The 22,539-nt window shown below is 25.3% G+C and overlaps 2 protein-coding genes across 2 annotated transcripts; one reads left to right on the top strand and one right to left on the bottom strand.

Moving 5' to 3' along the window:
* Positions 1–8,891: 8,891 nt before the first annotated feature.
* Positions 8,892–9,656, top strand: GO595_004955 (retinol dehydrogenase; the record flags this gene model as incomplete). The annotated part of the gene is made up of 1 exon (XM_067918144.1): positions 8,892–9,656. The coding sequence occupies one exon, from the start codon at positions 8,892–8,894 to the stop codon at positions 9,654–9,656; it is 765 nt and encodes a 254-aa protein (XP_067774973.1).
* Positions 9,657–11,338: 1,682 nt separating this feature from the next.
* GO595_004954 (uncharacterized protein) lies at positions 11,339–12,217 on the bottom strand (the record flags this gene model as incomplete). Its single annotated transcript, XM_067918142.1, has 1 exon — positions 11,339–12,217. The coding sequence occupies one exon, from the start codon at positions 12,215–12,217 to the stop codon at positions 11,339–11,341; it is 879 nt and encodes a 292-aa protein (XP_067774972.1).
* Between the last annotated feature and the right edge of the window lie 10,322 nt (positions 12,218–22,539).

Raw genomic sequence — 22,539 nt, 5'->3', positions numbered from 1 at the left:
CATAGTTTTGTTAGTTATATCTTTGTTTGCGACAAAGTGTTTGAACTTTTTGGTTTGGATAATTGTCATGAATTGAATTGCATAAAAAAAGTATTTCCAATGCTAAATAATTGTGGAGTTGGTTACAAATCGGAAAGTTTTTCTTTCTTTTTGTTTCGATGTTTTATCTTCCAAAGAATGATTATATCATGTTAAAGAATTCTCTTCCTTCTAATATGATATTAAGAATTATTAATTCATTTATTTTGTCATAAAGACGCTGTGAAAAACTGTCCACCTTGATATGAATATCTTCATAAAAGCTTTTAAATAACATATAAAAAAGAATATAATATGGATCCCAAGTTTCATAATAAATGTAAAATATAATCATAAAATTTAACTGCAGTCTGTGATTTAATGGGACTTGAGGTAAACATTTTTTCAAGGTGTCTTTATATTCATTTACAATATTGCACTCATCGTGAAATATAAATTATATATAAAATCATTCAAAAAAAAGTTATTTTAAATTATTTTTTAGTGTTTATTTTAATGATTAATGATATCATTTCATCCCCAAAGTCTTCCAAAAAATTCCATTCTTCTCATACCAAGATAATTGACCAATTCTGGCCAATTTGAGTTAGTCTTACGTAGCGGAAGTTTCCTTTATTTTCTTTGATTTCAAATAACCCTTCGTTAAAATATCCATCAAGTGTTTTATCTTCATTTCTTTCATCAAGTAGTGTCCAATTAGTTTGATCATTTGATACTAATACCCAATTTTTAAGGAAGCAATATCCACCTTTAACTGAAGTAGACTTCATAGAATATCCAGTAAGATTAACACTTTTATCCTTGAAATCAAATAAAATAAACCCATTTTTCTTATCAATAGTCGTGAAATCTCCATCTTCTTGTAAAATACATGCAATGGAATTTTTATCTTTGATTGAATATGAGGATGCAGTTATTTCTATTGTTCCATTAGATATAATATTTTCAGCGCTTGCATCAATAAGATGTTTAAGAATTCCATTAAATTTATTCGTTCCATCATATTTACAATCAACAGTCAAATATCTTTTAGCTAATTCTTCTTCAGATGGTTTCTTTAAAATACTGATTTTTTCTGGAGAATGTGAATTAACAATGGAATTAAGTTTGTTTGAGTTTGCTTCATCTAAAAATTCATTACGAACAAATTTTAATAAAACAAAATATTCTGTATTTTGCTTAATTTTTTCTTCTATGAAATCAAGTAATGATTTCTCGTTTTTAAGTTTAAGTTTATCGCAACCTAAAAATAACATGAATTGTTCTAAAGCGAAATTTTGTTGTTTAATTTGTCCAAAATGAATTCATCCATATTCAACTTCTTTACTTACATTTTATCCTAATTTCATTTTAATATTTAAAAGTTCGATTAAATTTTTGTTATTATCTCAAATGGTAATTTTTCAATAGGTTCTGGATTTTCAGATTTAATAGACATGTTAACGAAAAAATCTTTTAAATCAGTGATACTTATAGATTGACCATGAAGCAACATTTCTAATTGTCTCATTGCATCTTGAGTAACATCTGCATCAACTCTTAATTCATTTACTTTTGGATTTTCAGCTTTCATTTTCGAAATAATAAAAGTAAGAAATTCAGCAAGAAAGTCAGGTACTCTTAATAATTTTCCATTTTGAAAAATGATCTTGAAATTATTTTCATAGTTTTCAGAATTTATTCTTTTCAATCCACTTGCAGAGAGCGAAAAATTCACCAAACATTTGTTTTCTTCGTTCGATTGAATTTGTTCATTTTGCTTCATCGACATAATTCAAGCTGCTGATATTTCAAACGGAACGACGTTCAAATATTTTGGATAAAACGATAATGAAATTCTGAGTTCACAACCCCATTCAAATATCTATTTTCTTTCAAATATTGACTTTCGGTTGATGTGTAAAATAAATTATTGAATATGTGATGATGAGTGTTGAAAAATGATCGATAATTTCTAAATAAATTCAATGTTGTTTCTTGAGCATTTTATAGTATGTGTGTAAAATATAGTGGGTGAATGTTTAAACATTTTGAGTTGGAATTATATTGTAAAAATACTAAAATAAATAATTTCATTCGATGGGTATCAACCAGCAAGAGCAAAACATATTAATAGTATCTATATGCTAATTTAACGCCTTGAAAAATGATTATTGGAAACCTCGATTTCAAAATCAATGTTGAAATATTTAGATACATTCTACCGGCTTGAAATAATTTTGAAAAATATATTAAGAGAATTAGTACATGGAAATAAAATTTGTGTCGGAATTGCGATCAAAAAAGCGATTCTATTAATAATATATAGTATGAAACTTGACTTGCGATTTTGCACGAACGTATAGCGACAATCCTACGATCTTGATATCATGAATATATAAAATATATACATAGTTGCATCTATGATCAATATAAATCTAAGAATAATATCATGATTAGCACAAGATAAATTTATTTTTTCATTCAAAAAAGTGACAAAATCGACTTTTGCATGGTTTATGTCGAACGATAAGTGCCGATAGAAGCAAACTTGAATTTTTTATGAAATATCATATGGAAATTAATATTATTTTACATTTTGCATCATATTGAAATATATAGTATTATTGTATATGTGAATCACATAGAAATATTTTTTTTGATCAACAGCAAAAACAGGTAAAATACTCATGAAATTAATGTAATTATTATAGTGGATAAAGATACCCCAATAGTAGCTCGAAATAATTGATAAAGATCTTGAAAGCAAATTATTAATAATGGATCTAATGAATATATTAATAAAACCATAATTTTCGAAATACATTTAAATTAGAAAAAAATTGGATTTGATTATTTATTCAGATTTATGACAATAACAAATAAATCATCAGCTTTAAATTTATAAAAACATCTTTAAGTATTAATGAACCCTGCCTTTGTACTAATATCATATTAAAATCATAAGAATTTTTGATCCAGGCATCGAAAGATTCAATACATTTCAAATCTGGAAGTTCCATTCATCACATACAGAAAAAATTCATACCAAGAAGCTAATGCTGAATCAGCTGAGTTTTTTGATATTTTTGTTTTTATTTTTCTGTGATCTAATAATATAATATCTGATAGAATCTGTGTAACCATTTTGTTGTGCGATTTGAATTGTCAAATTTTATTAAAACATATTACAAATTATTCAAATAAAAATTTTTTTTAACATCAATTCCTTTATCTAAAAGTAATTTTACTATTTCTATATTATTATTTCTAACTGCTATATGAAGTGATGTTTCAAATGATTAAAACATGTTTCAAATTATTAAAACATATTTCAAATTATTCAAATGAATATTTTTTGCATTAACATCAATTCCTTCTTTATCTAAAAGTAATTTTACTATTTCTATATTATTATTTCTAACTGATATATGAAGTGATGTTTCAAATGATTAAAACATGTTTCAAATTATTAAAACATATTCCAAATTATTCAAATGAATATATTTTGCATTAACATCAATTCCTTTATCTAAAAGTAATTTTACGATTTCTATATTATTATTTCTAACTGCTATATGAAGTGCTGTTTCAAATGATTAAAACATATTTCAAATTATTAAAACATATATAAAATTATTAAAACATATATAAAATTATTGAAATGAATATTTTTTACATTAACATCAATTCCTTTATCTAAAAGTAATTTTACGATTTCTATATTATTATTCTTAACTGATATATGAAGTGATGTTTCAAATGATTAAAACATGTTTCAAATTATTAAAACATATTTCAAATTATTCAAATGAATATTTTTTGCATTAACATCAATTCCTTCTTTATCTAAAAGTAATTTTACTATTTCTATATTATTATTTCTAACTGATATATGAAGTGCTGTTTCAAATGATTAAAACATATATAAAATTATTCAAATGAATATATTTTGCATTAACATCAATTCCTTTATCTAAAAGTAATTTTACTATTTCTATATTATTATTTCTAACTGATATATGAAGTGATGTTTCAAATGATTAAAACATGTTTCAAATTATTAAAACATATTTCAAATTATTCAAATGAATATTTTTTGCATTAACATCAATTCCTTTATCTAAAAGTAATTTTACTATTTCTATATTATTATTTCTAACTGATATATGAAGTGATGTTTCAAATGATTAAAACATGTTTCAAATTATTAAAACATATTCCAAATTATTCAAATGAATATATTTTGCATTAACATCAATTCCTTTATCTAAAAGTAATTTTACTATTTCTATATTATTATTTCTAACTGATATATGAAGTGATGTTTCAAATGATTAAAACATATTCCAAATTATTAAAACATATATAAAATTATTGAAATGAATATTTTTTACATTAACATCAATTCCTTTATCTAAAAGTAATTTTACGATTTCTATATTATTATTCTTAACTGCTATATGAAGTGATGTTTCAAATGATTAAAACATGTTTCAAATTATTAAAACATATTCCAAATTATTAAAACATATATAAAATTATTGAAATGAATATTTTTTGCATTAACATCAATTCCTTTATCTAAAAGTAATTTTACGATTTCTATATTATTATTTCTAACTGCTATATGAAGTGCTGTTTCAAATGATTAAAACATATTTCAAATTATTAAAACATATATAAAATTATTAAAACATATATAAAATTATTGAAATGAATATTTTTTACATTAACATCAATTCCTTTATCTAAAAGTAATTTTACGATTTCTATATTATTATTCTTAACTGCTATATGAAGTGATGTTTCAAATGATTAAAACATATTTCAAATTATTAAAACATATTCCAAATTATTAAAACATATTTCAAATTATTAAAACATATATCAAATTATTAAAACATATCATAAATTATTAAAACATATCATAAACGATTAAAACATATTCCAAATTATTAAAACATATCATAAATTATTAAAACATATTCCAAATTATTCAAATGAATATTTTTTGCATTAACATCAATTCCTTCTTTATCTAAAAGTAATTTTACGATTTCTATATTATTATTTCTAACTGATATATGAAGTGCTGTTTCAAATGATTAAAACATATTCTAAATTATTAAAACATATTATAAATTATTAAAACATATTCTAAATTATTAAAACATATATAAAATTATTGAAATGAATATTTTTTACATTAACATCAATTCCTTTATCTAAAAGTAATTTTACTATTTCTATATTATTATTTCTAACTGATATATGAAGTGATGTTTCAAATGATTAAAACATATATAAAATTATTCAAATGAATATATTTTGCATTAACATCAATTCCTTTATCTAAAAGTAATTTTACTATTTCTATATTATTATTTTTAACTGCTATATGAAGTGATGTTTCAAATGATTAAAACATATTCTAAATTATTAAAACATATTATAAATTATTAAAACATATTCCAAATTATTCAAATGAATATTTTTTGTATTAACATCAATTCCTTTATCTAAAAGTAATTTTACTATTTCTATATTATTATTTCTAACTGATATATGAAGTGCTGTTTCAAATTATTAAAACTTATTCCAAATTATTAAAACATATTCCAAATTATTCAAATGAATATTTTTTGCATTAACATCAATTCCTTCTTTATCTAAAAGTAATTTTACTATTTCTATATTTCCTGATTTAACTGAATATGGTAAAATTGTTTTTGGAATTTGTTGACTTTCTATATCACTTTCTATTATGAATGTATTTCCTTTTGATGCTATTTCTTCTATAATTTCATTATTTATTTTCATTCCTTCTTTTTCTAAAAACGTGAAGATTTCATAATTATTAAATTCTACACATTTTTCCCAAGATATATTAAATTTTCTTCACTTAAATTATAATTATCTTGATTTTCGAAATCAGAATTCGATTTTGTAAAAGAAGAGTTTGAAGATGAAAATTTTCCAATTTTATTTTCATAAAGATAATGAAAAATTTCATTTTGATGAAATTCTATTGCTGTTTCATATGCTTCTGTAAATGATGAATTATTTTGTTCACATAAATAAATAATTTCTAAGTTTCCACCTGCAATTGCATATTTAGATGTATTTTTGATATTCGAATTATTTAATAACAAATATTTAAAACATTTAATCGAACCAAAAAATGCACAATAATCAATTAATGTAACATTTTCAGTATTAATAAATGAACATCTTTCATAAAGTGATGGCTTAATTATTTGATTAAAGTCAAATTCATTATGTGATGATATTTCTTGAAGCTTTTCTAAATCATCATTTCGAAGTACTTTCGCAATTTCTAATGGATTAACTCCTTCTTTTACATATTGCATATGAAATTTCCAATCATCTTTTGATAATTCAACAAGTGATGAGAGGAATTCTTCAAAGAATTTTGGTCTTGGATATTTGTTCTTTAGTTTGTTTATTTCTTCATTTGTTTTATATTGAGAAAAATATAATGTGCTCATGTTCTTTACTGAAGATGGTTCAATTATTTCTTCTTCGATCATCTTTTCAAGAAGGAAATATGATTCTTGCTTTTCTATTCTCAGTAAATATTCATAAAAGATTTGAACAAGATTAACTTCAGTTCCACTTTTGTTTTTGACTTTTTCATCTTCTTTTTCTTTTAAAGTTAATAAATATTTAATGTATATATTTTCATTATTTGATTGAGAAACAAAAGCTGAATAGATAAGTCTAGAAACAAGATAGTTAAATGTATATGGCAGCCTATCTACAAATAAATTAATTATTGCTTGAACTGATTGATCGAAATTTTTTTCGTTGAGATTGAAGACAGTTGATTCTAATAATTTCGAAAGTTCCATCAATAAAAAAATGGTTCAAAACTCTGTCCGAAATATTTGTGAGAAAATACAATTGTCAGTACAAAAAAAAAAAAATGGCATACGATACACAGCGGTAAAGTATTTTGAACTCTCCCTATTTTTTCATGGAAAGAATAGTTCCAACTCAACAATTTTCAAAAGATTTCTTCATAACAATAATATGAGACTCTATACGTCTCCATGTAGTTCAATAAATACCGTTTACAATTAATGGAATCTGGTTCAGCATATGATCCAGAATCACTTAGAATTGATACAAAAGGTAGCACAAGTAAAAGCAACGCTCAGGTTGATAAAAAACAGGTCATCACAGAAAATTTGTTAGAATTTGTGATTTGATAGATGTGATATTTGATGTATAGATCTATTTCTAACAAGGAATTTTGTATTAATATAATGATGAGAAAATTCTTAACAAATTACAACAGAATTTGCTCAGTTTATAATGTTTACTTTTTTCTTTTACTTTGCTCATTTGCTTCGACGGGTTCAGTCGTTTCGGGTTCATAACTTAATCCATCAAGTTCAACAACTTTACGGTACATCTCGACAATATTCTCACCTGTCTTTGCTGATGTTTCGATATAAAATTTGGCTCCGATTTTCTTGGCAAATTCATTGATTTCATCCTTATCACATTGATATTCTTCTTCAGAAAGATCTTTTTTATTCCTGACAAGAATAGGTGCTATGTCTTCTGTTCGATTAATGAATAAAATTGAGATAATGCATTAAATATTGATTTTCTTGTGATTTTTGTAAAAACAAAGTGATTTTTGCTTGGTTTCATTTAATGTATTTCATGAAATTTTGCTAACTTGGTACAAATAGTTAGATCCCTAAAATTTTAGGATAAATAATCTTAAATTTAAGAATCTTGTTAAAATAAAAGCACATTGTCCTTGTTACATTGTTGTTTTCATCAAACATATTATTTAATTCATCAAATGAAATAGATTTCTTGAGTGAAATCCAACTTTCGATCATTTTGCCAAACTTCCCATTATTGTAATATGAGCACTTCCACTTCTGTGTGAAAAATTTTTCGACCTGAAGCATTACACATTCCTATATAACAACAATTGTTCAGAATAATTATTCAGACGGCGTTCAATTTGAATTCGGATTTATTGTACTTGGCTGCAATTTTGATTCTATAAATATAATGTGTTATTCTACAAAAACATCAATGTTAAATTGCACAGTAAAACTGCTGTTGATGAAAATGAAAGATATAATATTTTTCATTTTAAATCTTAATCAATTACCTCTGTGCATCTTCAAATAGGAAATTTAATGCTTTAGAGTTATGATGGAAAAGATGATTTTGGAAGGAGCAAAGGTTTCCATACTTCAATATTTAGATATAGTAATAATAAGTCATTCTTACAGAGATAATAGTTTTGTACATGAAATATCAGCCCTAATTCAACATGTCCAAGAAGATGTGGAAAAAGAGAAAATATTTGTTAGCATTATAAAAGTTTAATATTAGTTTATAGAAATAAAATTGATCACTATATAGTAATGTATATAAATTATGTCAATCGAATTACAACAAATTCATTCTTTCCAAAGCGAATTAATTCTCCCATAATATTTCTATTTATACATCATATTATTGAAGTTTTATATACAATTAAAATTGATAAAAACAATAGATAACTTTTCGATCTATTTTCGAATAATTATCGAACTGATCATATAAGCTGAATAAATAGTAAAATCACACTCATATGAATGTTCTTTTGGATGACCATCAAATATTTTTTTTTAGTAATATTCCCAATAACATCAAAAGGTGATACAACAATTAAATTTCATCGATGCTATTTTCAAAATTTTTGTTTTATTTTTAGGAAAATATATTGATTTTTACCCCTAAAAAAACCTAAATGAAAATTGAACGAGAATTATTTTTGAATAGTTTATGTGTATAATTGTGAAATTTATTTATCTTACAAACCCTTAATCACCATGAAAAGAGCGATTGTTACAGGCGGAGCAGGAGCGATTGGAACTGCAATTGTTAAAAACCTTGTCAGCGCGGCATATATTGTTACCATCATTTCACGTGATGCTCGAAATGGTGAATTAGCTATCAATAATATTCTCAAGCAAATCCCTAAAGCACAAATCAATTTTATATCACTCGACTTATCTGACCACCAATCTATTAAACAGCTTGCTCAAAACTGGAAGGAACCTTTGGATCTTCTTATGAATGTTGCTTCTCAAACGCCACGTAAACGGGAAGAAACCAATACAGGAATTGAAAAACAGTTTGCCACTAATGTTCTTGGTTATTATTGGATGATTAATGAATTCGCACCATTTATGAAACCAAATTCTCGCATTGTTAACGTAGCTTCATATTGGGCAGGAGATCTTGACCTTACAGACCTTGAATTTAAGCGTCGTCAATATGATAATGACACAGCGTATCGTCAATCAAAACAATGTGAACGCATGCTCACAATATATTTTGCTGAAACACTTCGCGAGAAAGGCATTGCTGTCAACTCATGTCATCCTGGCGACGTCAATTCGAAACTATCTAATGATCTCGGCTTCGGAGGATATGAAACACCTGAACAGGGCGCAGAAACCCCGACTTATGTTGCAATTTCCAACGAAGTCGAAGGCGTAACAGGAAAATACTTCCAAAGCAAATCGGCAAGAAACGATAAATTTGATAAAGATGCAATTGCAGAACTCGTTAGGCAATGCGCAAGTTATTAAAAATTTAATTATTTTTTGAATTAAATTTACATTTATTTTATTGTAAGAAATTACAAAAAATATATAAAAATAAGAATTCAGTTAAAAAGCATATTATTAAATTGTTTTTTAAAAATTATTTATATTTGTGTTTTATAACATAATTTTATCTTATATCGTTTAATTGGAAAAATTGGAAATTGTATAAAATTTTTTAAAAAAAGTTAATAAGAGAATGAAATTATTGTTGAGAAGGAATTATCTATTTTTGTATTAAAGAAAAATTAGAAATTATAATAGTATCTTTAAGAGTTCAATTGAAATAGAAAGAAGCAACATAAAGTGTTGAATCTAATAAACGTTTCCATAAGGGAGTAATTGTATCCATGTGGACATAAATTCCTTAATGCTTATTATAAGATATTAACAAATTTAAAAAGGTTTTACGAATATTTTATTAACATTTAATATTAAGTTATCTTCATAAATTCTGGTTTTATTCTTTTGAAGAAAGAGAATATTTTGTTCAACGCAAAAAGAATAGCACTGTACAGCACTGTTATCATTCTTGTTTCATAAATATAGATTAATGAGGTTACCAATAAGTGAATTCCAAGGGATAAGAATTCCTTCTTTAAATTTTCACATACTTCAAAGTCATTAGGTTTACAAACATCCGATTTTATTGAAATTAAAAAAAGCGAAAAACCTACTCCAAGTTGAGCAATTGCAAGTAAAATATAAAAACAAGCTCCTCCAATAAAAACGTTCATTTTTATTTCGAAATAATCGATATCGATTGGAATTAAAATCACAAATAGACTAAATATAATCACAGATATTGATACATATTTTACATAAGTGGAAAGGGTGAATAAAATATTATCTTTAAAATAAATTTTTATCCTATCATTTGAAAGAATAAATAATGAGTGGATAAATTGAAGAATACATAAAATAAGATACAAAAGGAATAAACCAACGTAAAAAAAACCAAAATATCTGAATCGTTTCTTACCACGATGTGACTTCTTTAAGCATTTAAGAGTAGAAGGAAAAATTGAATCAATGTTTTCTCCTGTTTTTGAAGAACATGGGATGTAACAACAAAAATTTTGATTAGAAACCAGTTGCATGGCTTCTTCATCAGAAACATGATCAGGATTTCCAGGTTCTCTTAAATCTGATTTTGTTCCAATAAGAATGATTTTTGAGTGCTTACAATAGGGTTCAACATCTTCAATCCACCTTCTAGTGATACTTTCAAATGATTTTTTCGAATTAAGAGAAAAACAAAGAAGGAAAACATGTTTTCCTCCACATAAATAAGCTAATTGACGAAGTTTATAGTCTTCCCTATTGCTTGTGTCCCAAATTATAAGTACATACTTTTCTTGTTCACAGAATATCTCTTCTTTATAAATATCATAAAGTATTGGAGTATTAAATTCTTTAAATGGTTTTTTATTAAGGACAATTAGTAGGGATGTCTTACCAACTGAGTCATCACCAACTGCAATAACATTGATCATCTTCAAGATTGCAAAAAAAAAAACGTTTTTTTGAACGGATCAACTAAAACCGCCAAGAAAAAACAGTTTAACTGTTGTTGTAAAAAAATGATTTGTGTTCAACCGAAATTTTTTATTTTGAAATTTGAATTGGGTGGATAAAAAACACGACCGTTTATTTATCAGCAATACTCAAAGAAGAATCGCAGTTAAAACAGCAGCAATTATTAAAAGAAGTTTCTTCGGAAGAAAACGAATTGAAGAACTGGAAAATAGTCCTTCTGGAATGCAATTACCATTAGGTATCTCATCTTCTTCTGATGGAGCATGAACCACCTTCATAAATTCTTCAACACCCATTCCTTTAGGAACAATAGGATATATTTTACCTGTTATTTCTGAATAATATGCAGAGCGACACTCGCGATAAATTTTCAAAGCATAAGATCGGCAAAGAGGGAAAGATCGAATAATATCGCTTCCATCAATTTTAACTGGAAACGCCATTTCACTAATATTTGCATGACAGATTGCGCAAGGAAGATAACGTATTAAGTTATAACATCTTGGATAATGTTTGAATTTGTAACTTCTTATTTCTGAAATAAGACCAGTAAAATCTACTGAAGCATCTCTAGTGGTATTGTATATAGTTGTTTTATCAACACCTTTGTAACTGTCAGGGAAGACTTCTATCATCTGCGTATAATTCAAACTAAACATCTTGTTACAACATCCTTCTGTTGCGTTTTCTCCTCCGTACATGGGGCATAAAGCATTTAATGCTGAAACTAAACCATCATCATTATGATAAACAGCAGAATAAATAGGGTGTTCATGTTGAATATCAAAGCCATCTTTACCTGTCTCTACATTGTAAGCCCAAAAATGGTCGTGGATAAAAGTAACAGGTAAATTAATAGGATGAAATTGTTCATATTGATAATATGCAATCGGAGACACGAATGCAAAAGATTGAGTAAAAGACCCTCCTGTGATAAAAGTGGTGTCATAATCATAGAGGGCAGAGCATCTACCGGAAATAGCAGATCTTAAGAACAAAGATAACATTTGGTGTTAAATTGTATACAATTCAAAATTCTGGAAAAAACCACCTCAAATAAAAGGGTTTTTCAATATTTTATTCCAACAAATCAACACATTTGAAGCATAAAACCGTCGCTATCGTGTAAACGAAAATTTTCAGCAGAAATTCAATTCCCAGAAAGTTTACATCATATCTGAAAAATCTTGTGCTAAAAACAACGATACAACTTGTTGCTGTGTTTTTCGAAATTTTCCCAATGAGATTTTTCACAATAATATACAATAAATCCCAACTCTAATTTAGCATAAATTTCCATTTATGATAGATTTTGTCTATTTTATTTTCTTAAAAAGTTAAAATAATGATTTTCTTTGTTTATGCATTATCTCGTTTTCTATTCAATATTTTTTTTATTTCAGACAAATGTAGAATCCATTATACTAAATATTTATTTCGTTTATCATATTATAATATATTTAATACTCACAAAAATTTATGGAAAATCAACTCAGAGGTCGTAAATCTTCATAAAATCAACCATAACTTGATATCTGAGTTCTTTTGATTAACTTTTTTGATATAGATAAGTTTTTTTTTTTTTTTTTTTTTATTTTTTTTTTTCGGTAATTCATTAAATGGCTGTGCTTTATTGGGAAAAATTTCATGCATAAGAAATATGATAATAATTTTCAAAAATCTTAAAGAAAAATCAAATTACATATCCATTATTTGTTCATAAAAGAGTTAATTATTATTATAAGAAGAAATTACCGAGAAACCTACACTTTTTATCAAAAATTTATAAAATTTCACTAAGTCAATAAATGTGATGATAATAGGTGCACAAATTTTTTCTTTAAATTGAAAATTTTCTATCAGAAAATCTGATTTGAGTGGTCTTGCTTTTATTTAAAAGTAAAAATCTACATATAAAAATAAGACGCTATCAACCAACTTTCCCTCTTATAGATTTATTTTTGATTTTAAAATTATTTGTAATGTCTTTAATACCTTTCAGATTTTAACATATAACGACGGTAGACAAATTTTTATGAAGAAATGATAATTTTTTTGAAATTTCCTTTGAATTTAGTCACTTTCCATTTAAATTTGTGTACGATACAACACACAAACGGTGATGAAGATAATAGTCATTCGTTGGGAACTGGACCAATCGTAAGTATAGTAATTGCGTGCGTTTTCGTGGTTGTCGGCATTGTGTTGTTGGTTATCTTCATGGTGAATAAGAGGAACCAGTTCACTAGCGATGATAGCCAGAAGCTAACTCTACATGAGAACGTTAATTTTTATAGGTTCATTAAATTTATTTTTGAGGAACTCTAAAATATTAATTAATAGGAAACACAAGGAAACTTTCTGGATAAAAAATTCGAATCAATATAATATTAATTAACATATATTTTAATTATATAATTTTATAGTAGAATGATGTGATAAACGATTTAAAATTATGACAATCATTTTTTTCATTTTTATGAATCATAAATTTCAATTTGTTGTTCATTTTTGCTGGCTTCTTAGAAAGATCCAACAGAAACTTAGAATTTGAGAAAAGAAGCACACGTAACTTTCCTGTATGAAAATTCTCAAATATCATTCAATTTTGATGTAAATTATTCAATCACTTTCCAATCCACCCCTGCGCCTGTGATCGTATTTCACTGAAAAAGCCCGGCGGGGCCATTATCCCCCCCTTCGCGAAGGGTACTTGCGAAGAGAAGTAGTAAGTTCCCATTGATAAATTTTATAAAATATGATTGGTGACCGTTAATAATAGGACAGAAATTTCCAGCCTATGGACAGATTTTTTCGGCTCGCGTCAAAACCGTTTTAGCCGAAAAAGGCTTTGAACAGAAATTTCCGGCCGATGGACAGATTTTCGTGTCCGGTACTGTATTAAAAAATAAAAATAACAATTTTTTGGAAATTTTCCGAATTTTTTTCATTTAATGGGAATTTTCGGGATGAATATTATCCATAAATTATATTATTAAAATAAAAAAGAAAAAAGTGGTGAAAATTCAAGAAAATATTTGAAAGTATTTCATATATCAATATATTTAATGATATATCTAAATAATAATTATTTATTATGAAGATAAAATATTAACTAAATTTATTCTACCACATGAAGAAGTTCAACGACTTTTTTGTGACCATTAGAGGATGCGTAGTCAAGCGCTGTTTTAAATAATTTAAATAATTTCTAAATATTATTTTGAAATTCTAAATTATTAAAATAAATATTAAATAAAGCATATAAATAGATTTAGCATTAATATCAATTCCTTCTTGTTCAAGAAGTAATTTAACTATTTCTGTATGGCCATTTAAAGATGCTAAAATAAGTGCTGTTTTAAATAATTTAAATAATTTTCAAATATTATTTTGAAATATAAAATTAATAAAACAAATATTAAATAAAACAAACAAATATCTTTAGCATTAATATCAATTCCTTCTTGTTCAAGAAGTAATTTAACTATTTCTGTGTGACCATTTAAAGATGCTTTAATAAGCGCTGTTCGAAATAATTTAAATAATTTCCAAATATTTTTTTGAAATATAAAATTAATAAAACAAATATTAAATAAAACAAATATATATTTTTAGCATTAATAACAACTCCTTCTTGTTCAATAAGTAATTTAACGATTTCTATATAACCTCCTTCAGATGCTCTAATAAGTGCTGTATGAAATAATTTAAATAATTACCAAATTTTATTTAATAAAATAAATATTAAACAAAGCAAATATATATTTTTATCATTAATATCAATTCCTTCTTGTTCAAGAAGTAATTTAACTATTTCTGTATAACCTTTTTCAGATGCTCTAATAAGTGCTGTATTAAATAATTTAAATAATTTCCAAATATTATTTTGAAATCAAGAATTATTCAAATAAATATTAAATAAAACAAATAAATATTTTTAGCATTAATGTCAATTCCTTCTTGTATTAAAATATATTTAACAAGTTCAATATTTCCTGACTCTGATGAAAATACTAAAATATCTTTCGGAATTTGATTACTTTCAAGAAAATGTTTAATGAGAAATATGTTTCCAATTTTTGTTGATTCATTAATAATGTTTTCGCAAATTAGCATCCCTTCTTTTTGTAAAAATATAAAAATTTCATAATTATGAGATGAAATACACTTCTTTCCAAATTCTTCTAAATTATTAATTTCAGCAATTTCATTCTCATAAAGATATTTAAAGATATCATTTCGATGAAATTCAATTGCTGCTTCATATGCATCTTCAAATGTTGAATGATTTTGTTCACATAAATGAAAGATTTCTTCATTTCCACCAGCGACTGCATACCTACCTGTATTTTTTATTTCAGAACCATTCATAAGTAAATATTTAAAACATTTAATTGATCCAAAAAATGCTGAATAATCAATTAATGTAACATTTTGTGTATTAATAAAAGAACATCTTTCATATAGTGATGGTTCAATTGTTTGGTTAAAATTAAAATCATTTTGTGATGATATTTCTTGAAGTTTTTCTATTTCATCTTTTCGAATTATTTTTGCAATTTCATTCGGATTATGTCCTTCTTTAACATATTTCTTATGAAGTTTCCAATCATTCCTTGAAAGTTCTTCAAAGTTTCCCATTTTTCGTTTCAAATATTCATTTTCTTCTGGAAATTTTTTGGACATGTAATGTATAAAATACGATTCTTCTCTCATCTGTACAACTATGTTTGATTCGCATAAATTTTCTTGAATCATTCTCTCAAGAAAATAATTTGATTCTTGAGAATATATATTTAAAATCATTTGTAAAAAAACTTTATGTATTTTACTTTATGTATTTTACTTTGAATTTGTTTCTTATCTTCAATTTTTTTTATTTCTTTAATGAAATTCATATAGACTTCTAAATCATTCATACCTGCTACAAATGATGAATAAATTATTTGACTAATAAGTAAGTTAAATGAATACTGATAATTATTATCAAGTATATCAAACACTGAAATAGCTGCTTGAACAACTTTTTCTTTATTTAAGGAAAATATTTTTTGTTGAATAAACTGAATTGTTTCCCAATTGTTTATTTTTGTTTTATAGTACCGGACAAGCAAACCTAGTGAAAAACTTTTCGCCCTTTTCGGCACATTCAAATTGATAAAAATTTTTGGTCGAGCTGGGTTATAATGGACATATTGAATATGTCATAAAAAATGCTTTTTGAGATATTTGAAGTTAAAAAAACAATCGTTTTTAGATCTACACAAATTTTCTAATTACTTTGAAAAAGTAGAAATCATTGAATGATTATCTAAAGTTTTTCAGTGAAAGTTTCAATTCATATCGCAATACAACATGATGAGAAATTTGCTCGATAAAATTAGCACTATGGAAGATATTTATATGATATATTTACTCTATCAATTAAAGAGTTTATTCAATGGCTTTCAGACAATCAATTTATACTCAATATTCATAAACATTATATTTGCTCAATTTTCTTGTCGGAAAAAGTTATATTTTAACGGTCATAAAACCGTTTGTAATTATGATGGAAGTAAATGTGGGTTGAAGAATATATTGTTAATGAAAGCAATAATATCAAATAATAATTAAGTTTTGATTCATTAAGTTAAATAATGTTAAATAATTGATTTATTGTGTTAAATAATTAATTCCTTGATTCTGATTTGTGTGAACCATAATTATCTTGTCCTACTTTAATGGATGACGAATTAAATTGTGCGAGAGCTCTTTCAATTGAAGGACAAAGTTCTAAACTTTCGAGAATTATTCTCACAAATTAAATTTCTGTCAACTCAATTACGATTTCTTTTGCTTCTGCTTCTGTTTCCATATCTAATACGTCACTAAATTCGCCTTCGATAACAGTAAATCAAAACTTCGAATTACATCTAATTCTACACTTCAATCTAACATAATATCATGTTCAAGTTAGGTTTAACATATAAACATTAATTTTATGAATTTTTTATAAATTATTTTTTCTTATTTTTATTAAATGCCAAAGAAACTATCAACTAAACAAGTAATAGAAATGTTTGATAAATATGGATATAGTTTGAATAAGGATTTTAAAAATATTGATACTAAAACTAAATCTGAAGTATATAATGAAATTAATGATAAATATGACAATATTTCAGTCAATTCAAATATAAAATAATAAATAACAGATCTGAATATAATATATTTGAATTATATAATATTGAATTAACCGATGATACATTAAATATTAGACAATCTGAAAATAAAATTATTAATATAATTACTAGAGAATGAATCACGGAATTAATAATAAGTCAAAGGAATTCCTTGTTGATAATGAAATCAACGATGATGCTTAATGAATATATTTATTTACATCGAAAAAATCCCATTTGAAAATCAAGAGTTAAAAAATCACCAAAAGTTAACCCTAAACGGAACGGAGACAAAAAGCATTTTTTAAAAAAATGTGAATATCGAATCTACTTTTTCAATAAGTTTTAAATTCTTATTATAAAATATAACGCCAACAATAATATTATTATGAAGTATAGGTTTGTTCTTTGGTTTGCTCATTCTAACTGTTGTATTGTGATTATATTCAAACTCAACTGCGTAATACGTTATGCCATAGCAATACTTGTCTTTCGACTTCATTTTATATTCTGATATTAAATTATCTCAAAATAATTCCATTTATTAGCAATGAAAAATTTATTTTTATCGATGAAAATAATGCTATGAAATAAAAAAATCTAAAGATTCTGAAACAAAGTTTCATCAGAAAGTGTCAATAAAAAGCAGATGAGATAGAAGAATTGTTTGATAAAATAAAAATACAAAACAAATAATTATAGAGAATGCGAAAACAACTATATGTAGTACATGATCAAAATATGATGTGACAGTAGATACTTATAATATGGCAATAAAGAAAACGAAACTCGTTGCGATTCAGGATACTGATTTGTTAAATTGGATTAATTTATATATCCTGCGAATTTTAAAATATAATTCTATCATCAAATATATCAATTATGATTCAAAGGAAACGGATGAGGAAACAGAAAGATTATTTATGAAATTCAATTTGAATAACTCGAAGAAGAAATTAAAACATCTCTGAAAAGTCAGCGAAGTATCAATGGAAAACTTATCCACATAGATGCTTGTCGATTTTTGACGATTTTGCTAATCATCCGTTATTGATAAGTAAATAATCACAGATGTCAATATTATCGAATGAGCTCAGACACTTTAATATTAACGTTATCATATGTGTACAAACAACAAAGAGTATACCAAAAGATATCAAAATAAATTTGTCGGATATTGTATTGTTTAATGGTATCGGACAGAAAAATATTTTTGAACTGTTGAAAGAATCACCAGCAAGTGTGTTTGATGCTAAAGCTTAATGGAGAGAATACAGCAAAATAATAGACCCACACGGTACTATTTCCATTCACATTAACACACGAAGAATTATTATGAACCAGATAATTAATTAAAACAATATATCAAAAATAATTTTTGATTCTAAATTTGTGAGTACAACCCAGGAATTTGAATACTATTATATGAAGCATTATTTATCGTGAAAGCATTCGCAAAAGTGAATACGATTTTTCCTGCTTCGTCGACTTCAGACGTAACGCCTGATTCTTGGAAGAGTAAATTCAACAGTAATATAAACGTTTGAGAGTTTAAGTTCGTATAATCATCATCAAAATAGTATTTTTCATCGTTTATCTGAATAAAATCATCCTTTTCAATAACGACAATAGAACATTCAGTCGTTAGCGACGTTACAATCATTTATGCCTAACGTGTATAAGGTAACGGTAAGTTTACGTCAATTCTATTGTAATGTTCAGCGTCATAAACAGAAATTGTATAATCAATTACTGCATTATACATGTTATATATTATAAAAATTTATGAAAAACATTATTCAATTTTCAAGGGTCTAAAAAACTACAAAAGTCAACCTTTCAGTAACTTGAGCAAACTGTTAGTTACTTCAAACTGTCATGAGAGAACTTGAGCGGCCGGTGTTATATTCAATCTTCTTATGCCAATAGCTTTATTCTGTGATGGAAACTCTAACCAACGTTGTGGATAACGGAAAGTGAACCATTTTGAGGGAATAATACTTTATACTTATCTAAATCAAGATTTGTATAATTTTCTTCGATCTGTGACTGAGACGCAGTTGTTGTAAATTGATTTTCAGTTTTATACATTCTTATCTTATGTAAAATGTCAAATTCACAGTTTGAAAAAATTGAAAATATAGTTAGAGCATTAATGAATAAAAACAGTGTTGTATACAGTGATTATTCAAAAACATCTGATACTTCGTCAAATGTATATGTACGTTACAGATAAAATATTATGATAAATTATTCATTCTCACTAAAGGAAAAAATCATGTTGTAATAGCAAGTGAAATCCATTCATTTTTCCTTCTACATACCCAAATAGGAAAAAGTCTGAAGGAGCTATATCTGGGGAGTTGGGGGGATGAGGTGCCCTTTTGAGTATGTTGGAGTCCATATATAATATTGTGATTTTCGACGTATGCGGTTTTGCATTGTCGGCATGTACAGTAATTTTTCTTGTGTCATTTCTAGGATATGTACCATTCTTTTTCAAAAGTTTCGATATAATATATTTCACATAATATTGTGAATTATATGTTTCTCCCTTCAAAAGAAAGTCGATAACTTTAAATCCGTGGGGATTCCAAAAAACCGTCAACATTACATTTTTTTGCGTAATAGTCCTTTTGCTTATTGTACCTCGTGGTGTTCCTCGTGGTATCCATTGTCGAACATAATAATAATCATAATAAAACCAGGACTCACCTGTTATAAAATATTAATAACTGTTATGTCTTGCAATCTCTAATGTCTTTAAAGATTGAATTGATTTAGTGACTCTTTGTTTTTCAATATCTTCCGTCAGTAAATGTGGAACCCACTATAAAAGTTCATTTTCATAGCCAAGCTTTTCAGTAAGATGCCTATATACAGTAGTGTTTGGAATCTCTGTTAACTTAGCTATTTGTCTTATTGAAGCATATGGAAATTTATCTAAAATTTTCAAAATTTTTAAATCAACATTATCGTCAATAGGGGTAATCGGTTCACTAATGTTAGGTGACATTGTTCGATTAAAACTTTTTTATCTGAGGTATTTACATACTGTTGAATATGACATACATTCTTCGCCCAATATGATCTCCATTTCGGTATGAATCGCTTTTGCTGACATTTACTTCATCGCGAGATATATTGTAAATGATTTTTGATCAAGCTCCATAATGAAGGGGTAAAAATTTTAAACGTCATTTTTTTGCATTCAATAAAAGAAAAATCGATTATTAGTTAATGATAGACTTGACAAAAATTATTTTTAAATAAAAAACAAAACCCATTAAATTCAGTGTTTTAATTTATATATAAAATATTATTGTATCTATTATATATAATAAGATACTAATATACGGGTGGAACACCCTATATATAAATAATGAACACTGAATGCCATTGGTTTACATGTGTTGTTGATAATGATTATGAAATTTATAATCAATATCCTCATTCTATCAGACGTATAGGACCAGATAAATTAATTAGTGAATGGGAAGATCACGGTTATATTAGATGCTGTTTAACTGTTCGTACATATAGTAACATCATTTTTGTTAGGGTCAAACATTGAAATATAACGTCCTTTATATATATCATTAACAGGAGCTTTTATTTTTATATTAACATTATCATGTATGATATAAGGTTTTAAACCTAATTTTTTTAGCTTTTTTTAAGTATTACTGTTAGCAATTATAACATATTTATATATTATCACTAAGTCCTCAATATTAAAATTGATTAAATCAATATAAGGTATATGTTTTATAGTAAATACTTTTTTAAGTTTTGCATGAAAATATTGATAATAATAATATTGATAATGATGAACTTACTGTTAACAGATCTGTGGATACAGCAAATGATTTAAAGAATAATTTACAACAAATCATACATGATAAAGATTTATTAATTCAAGCATTAGTTTTATGTTCAAATATTATTGAAAATATTGACCCCTTTATTATTAATAAATATATTATCGCTGATGAAGATGAATTAATTAAATTATTACAATTATTATGTGATACAAATGATATATAATTGTTAAAAGCTGATACTGATACAATATTGTTGTAAAAGTGATACTACTGATTATGTCAGTAAAATATATGTTAGAAAAAATAATAAAACATATAATTCAAAATATAGTTTTCCAGATGTTTTACAATTTCTCGACAGTCGAAAAATAAGTATTAAATTTGTAAGATCAGTTCCGGGAATTAGTTATAAATAAATTCAATAATTTAATTCCATATAATTTATTTTATCCTATTTTTATTTTAATATAATATATTATGCCCAAAAAACTAACTACAACACAAGTTATAGAATTGTTTAATAATTACGGTTAGACTTTACCAGATAATTTTGAACATATAAATACTAAAACTAAATATAAGGTATATGATGAAATTAACAATAAATATGTTTGTTCGTCATATAATCAATTACAATATAAAATTGAACATAATAAACGCAGTGAATATGATTATTTCGATGATTATTATAATATGGCATTATCTGAAGATGAACCTATTGATAAACCTATACATAATAAATCTGTTAACAATATAACTAAAGATTCAATCAAAAAGTTATCATTACAAAAAGATTTTACTCACAATAATAATGACAAAAAAGATATATCATATGCATTGATATATTCTATAAAATCATCTGGATTAAAAATTAATAAAAATATTAGGATGACAATTATCGATGATAATAATGATATATCTAATTATCACGGAAATATGAATACAGTTGATTTCGTATATGATATTATTAATGAAAAAGATGATATTAGTGACAGTAATACTTTAGCATTGAATACTTTCGAAAATATTAAATCTATAAAATTTGAGTGCAAAGATCTGATAAACGGAAAAAGAGTTAATCCGGGATTCTTCTCATATATTAATACTACAGATATAGATTATACGAAATAAGGTATGTTTAATAACATCAACAATGAACATATATATGAATATTGTTTAACACAATCATTTATTGCAAGTAATTTATTTAGTGATAATGATATTAATATGTTGAGATCTTTTATAAATACTGAAACAGTCCCATTAGAACAATTAAATAATATATCAGATTTATTAAAAGTTCATATTGATATTAGATATATGATCAATAAAGGTTTT

The sequence above is a fragment of the Histomonas meleagridis genome (assembly GCF_020186115.1).
Source record: "Histomonas meleagridis strain 2922-C6/04-10x chromosome Unknown contig_30, whole genome shotgun sequence".
In the NCBI taxonomy this organism is placed as follows: Eukaryota; Parabasalia; order Tritrichomonadida; family Dientamoebidae; genus Histomonas; species Histomonas meleagridis.
The sequence above is the reverse complement of the archived record's forward strand: the minus strand, read 5'-3'. Positions and strand labels throughout refer to the sequence as shown.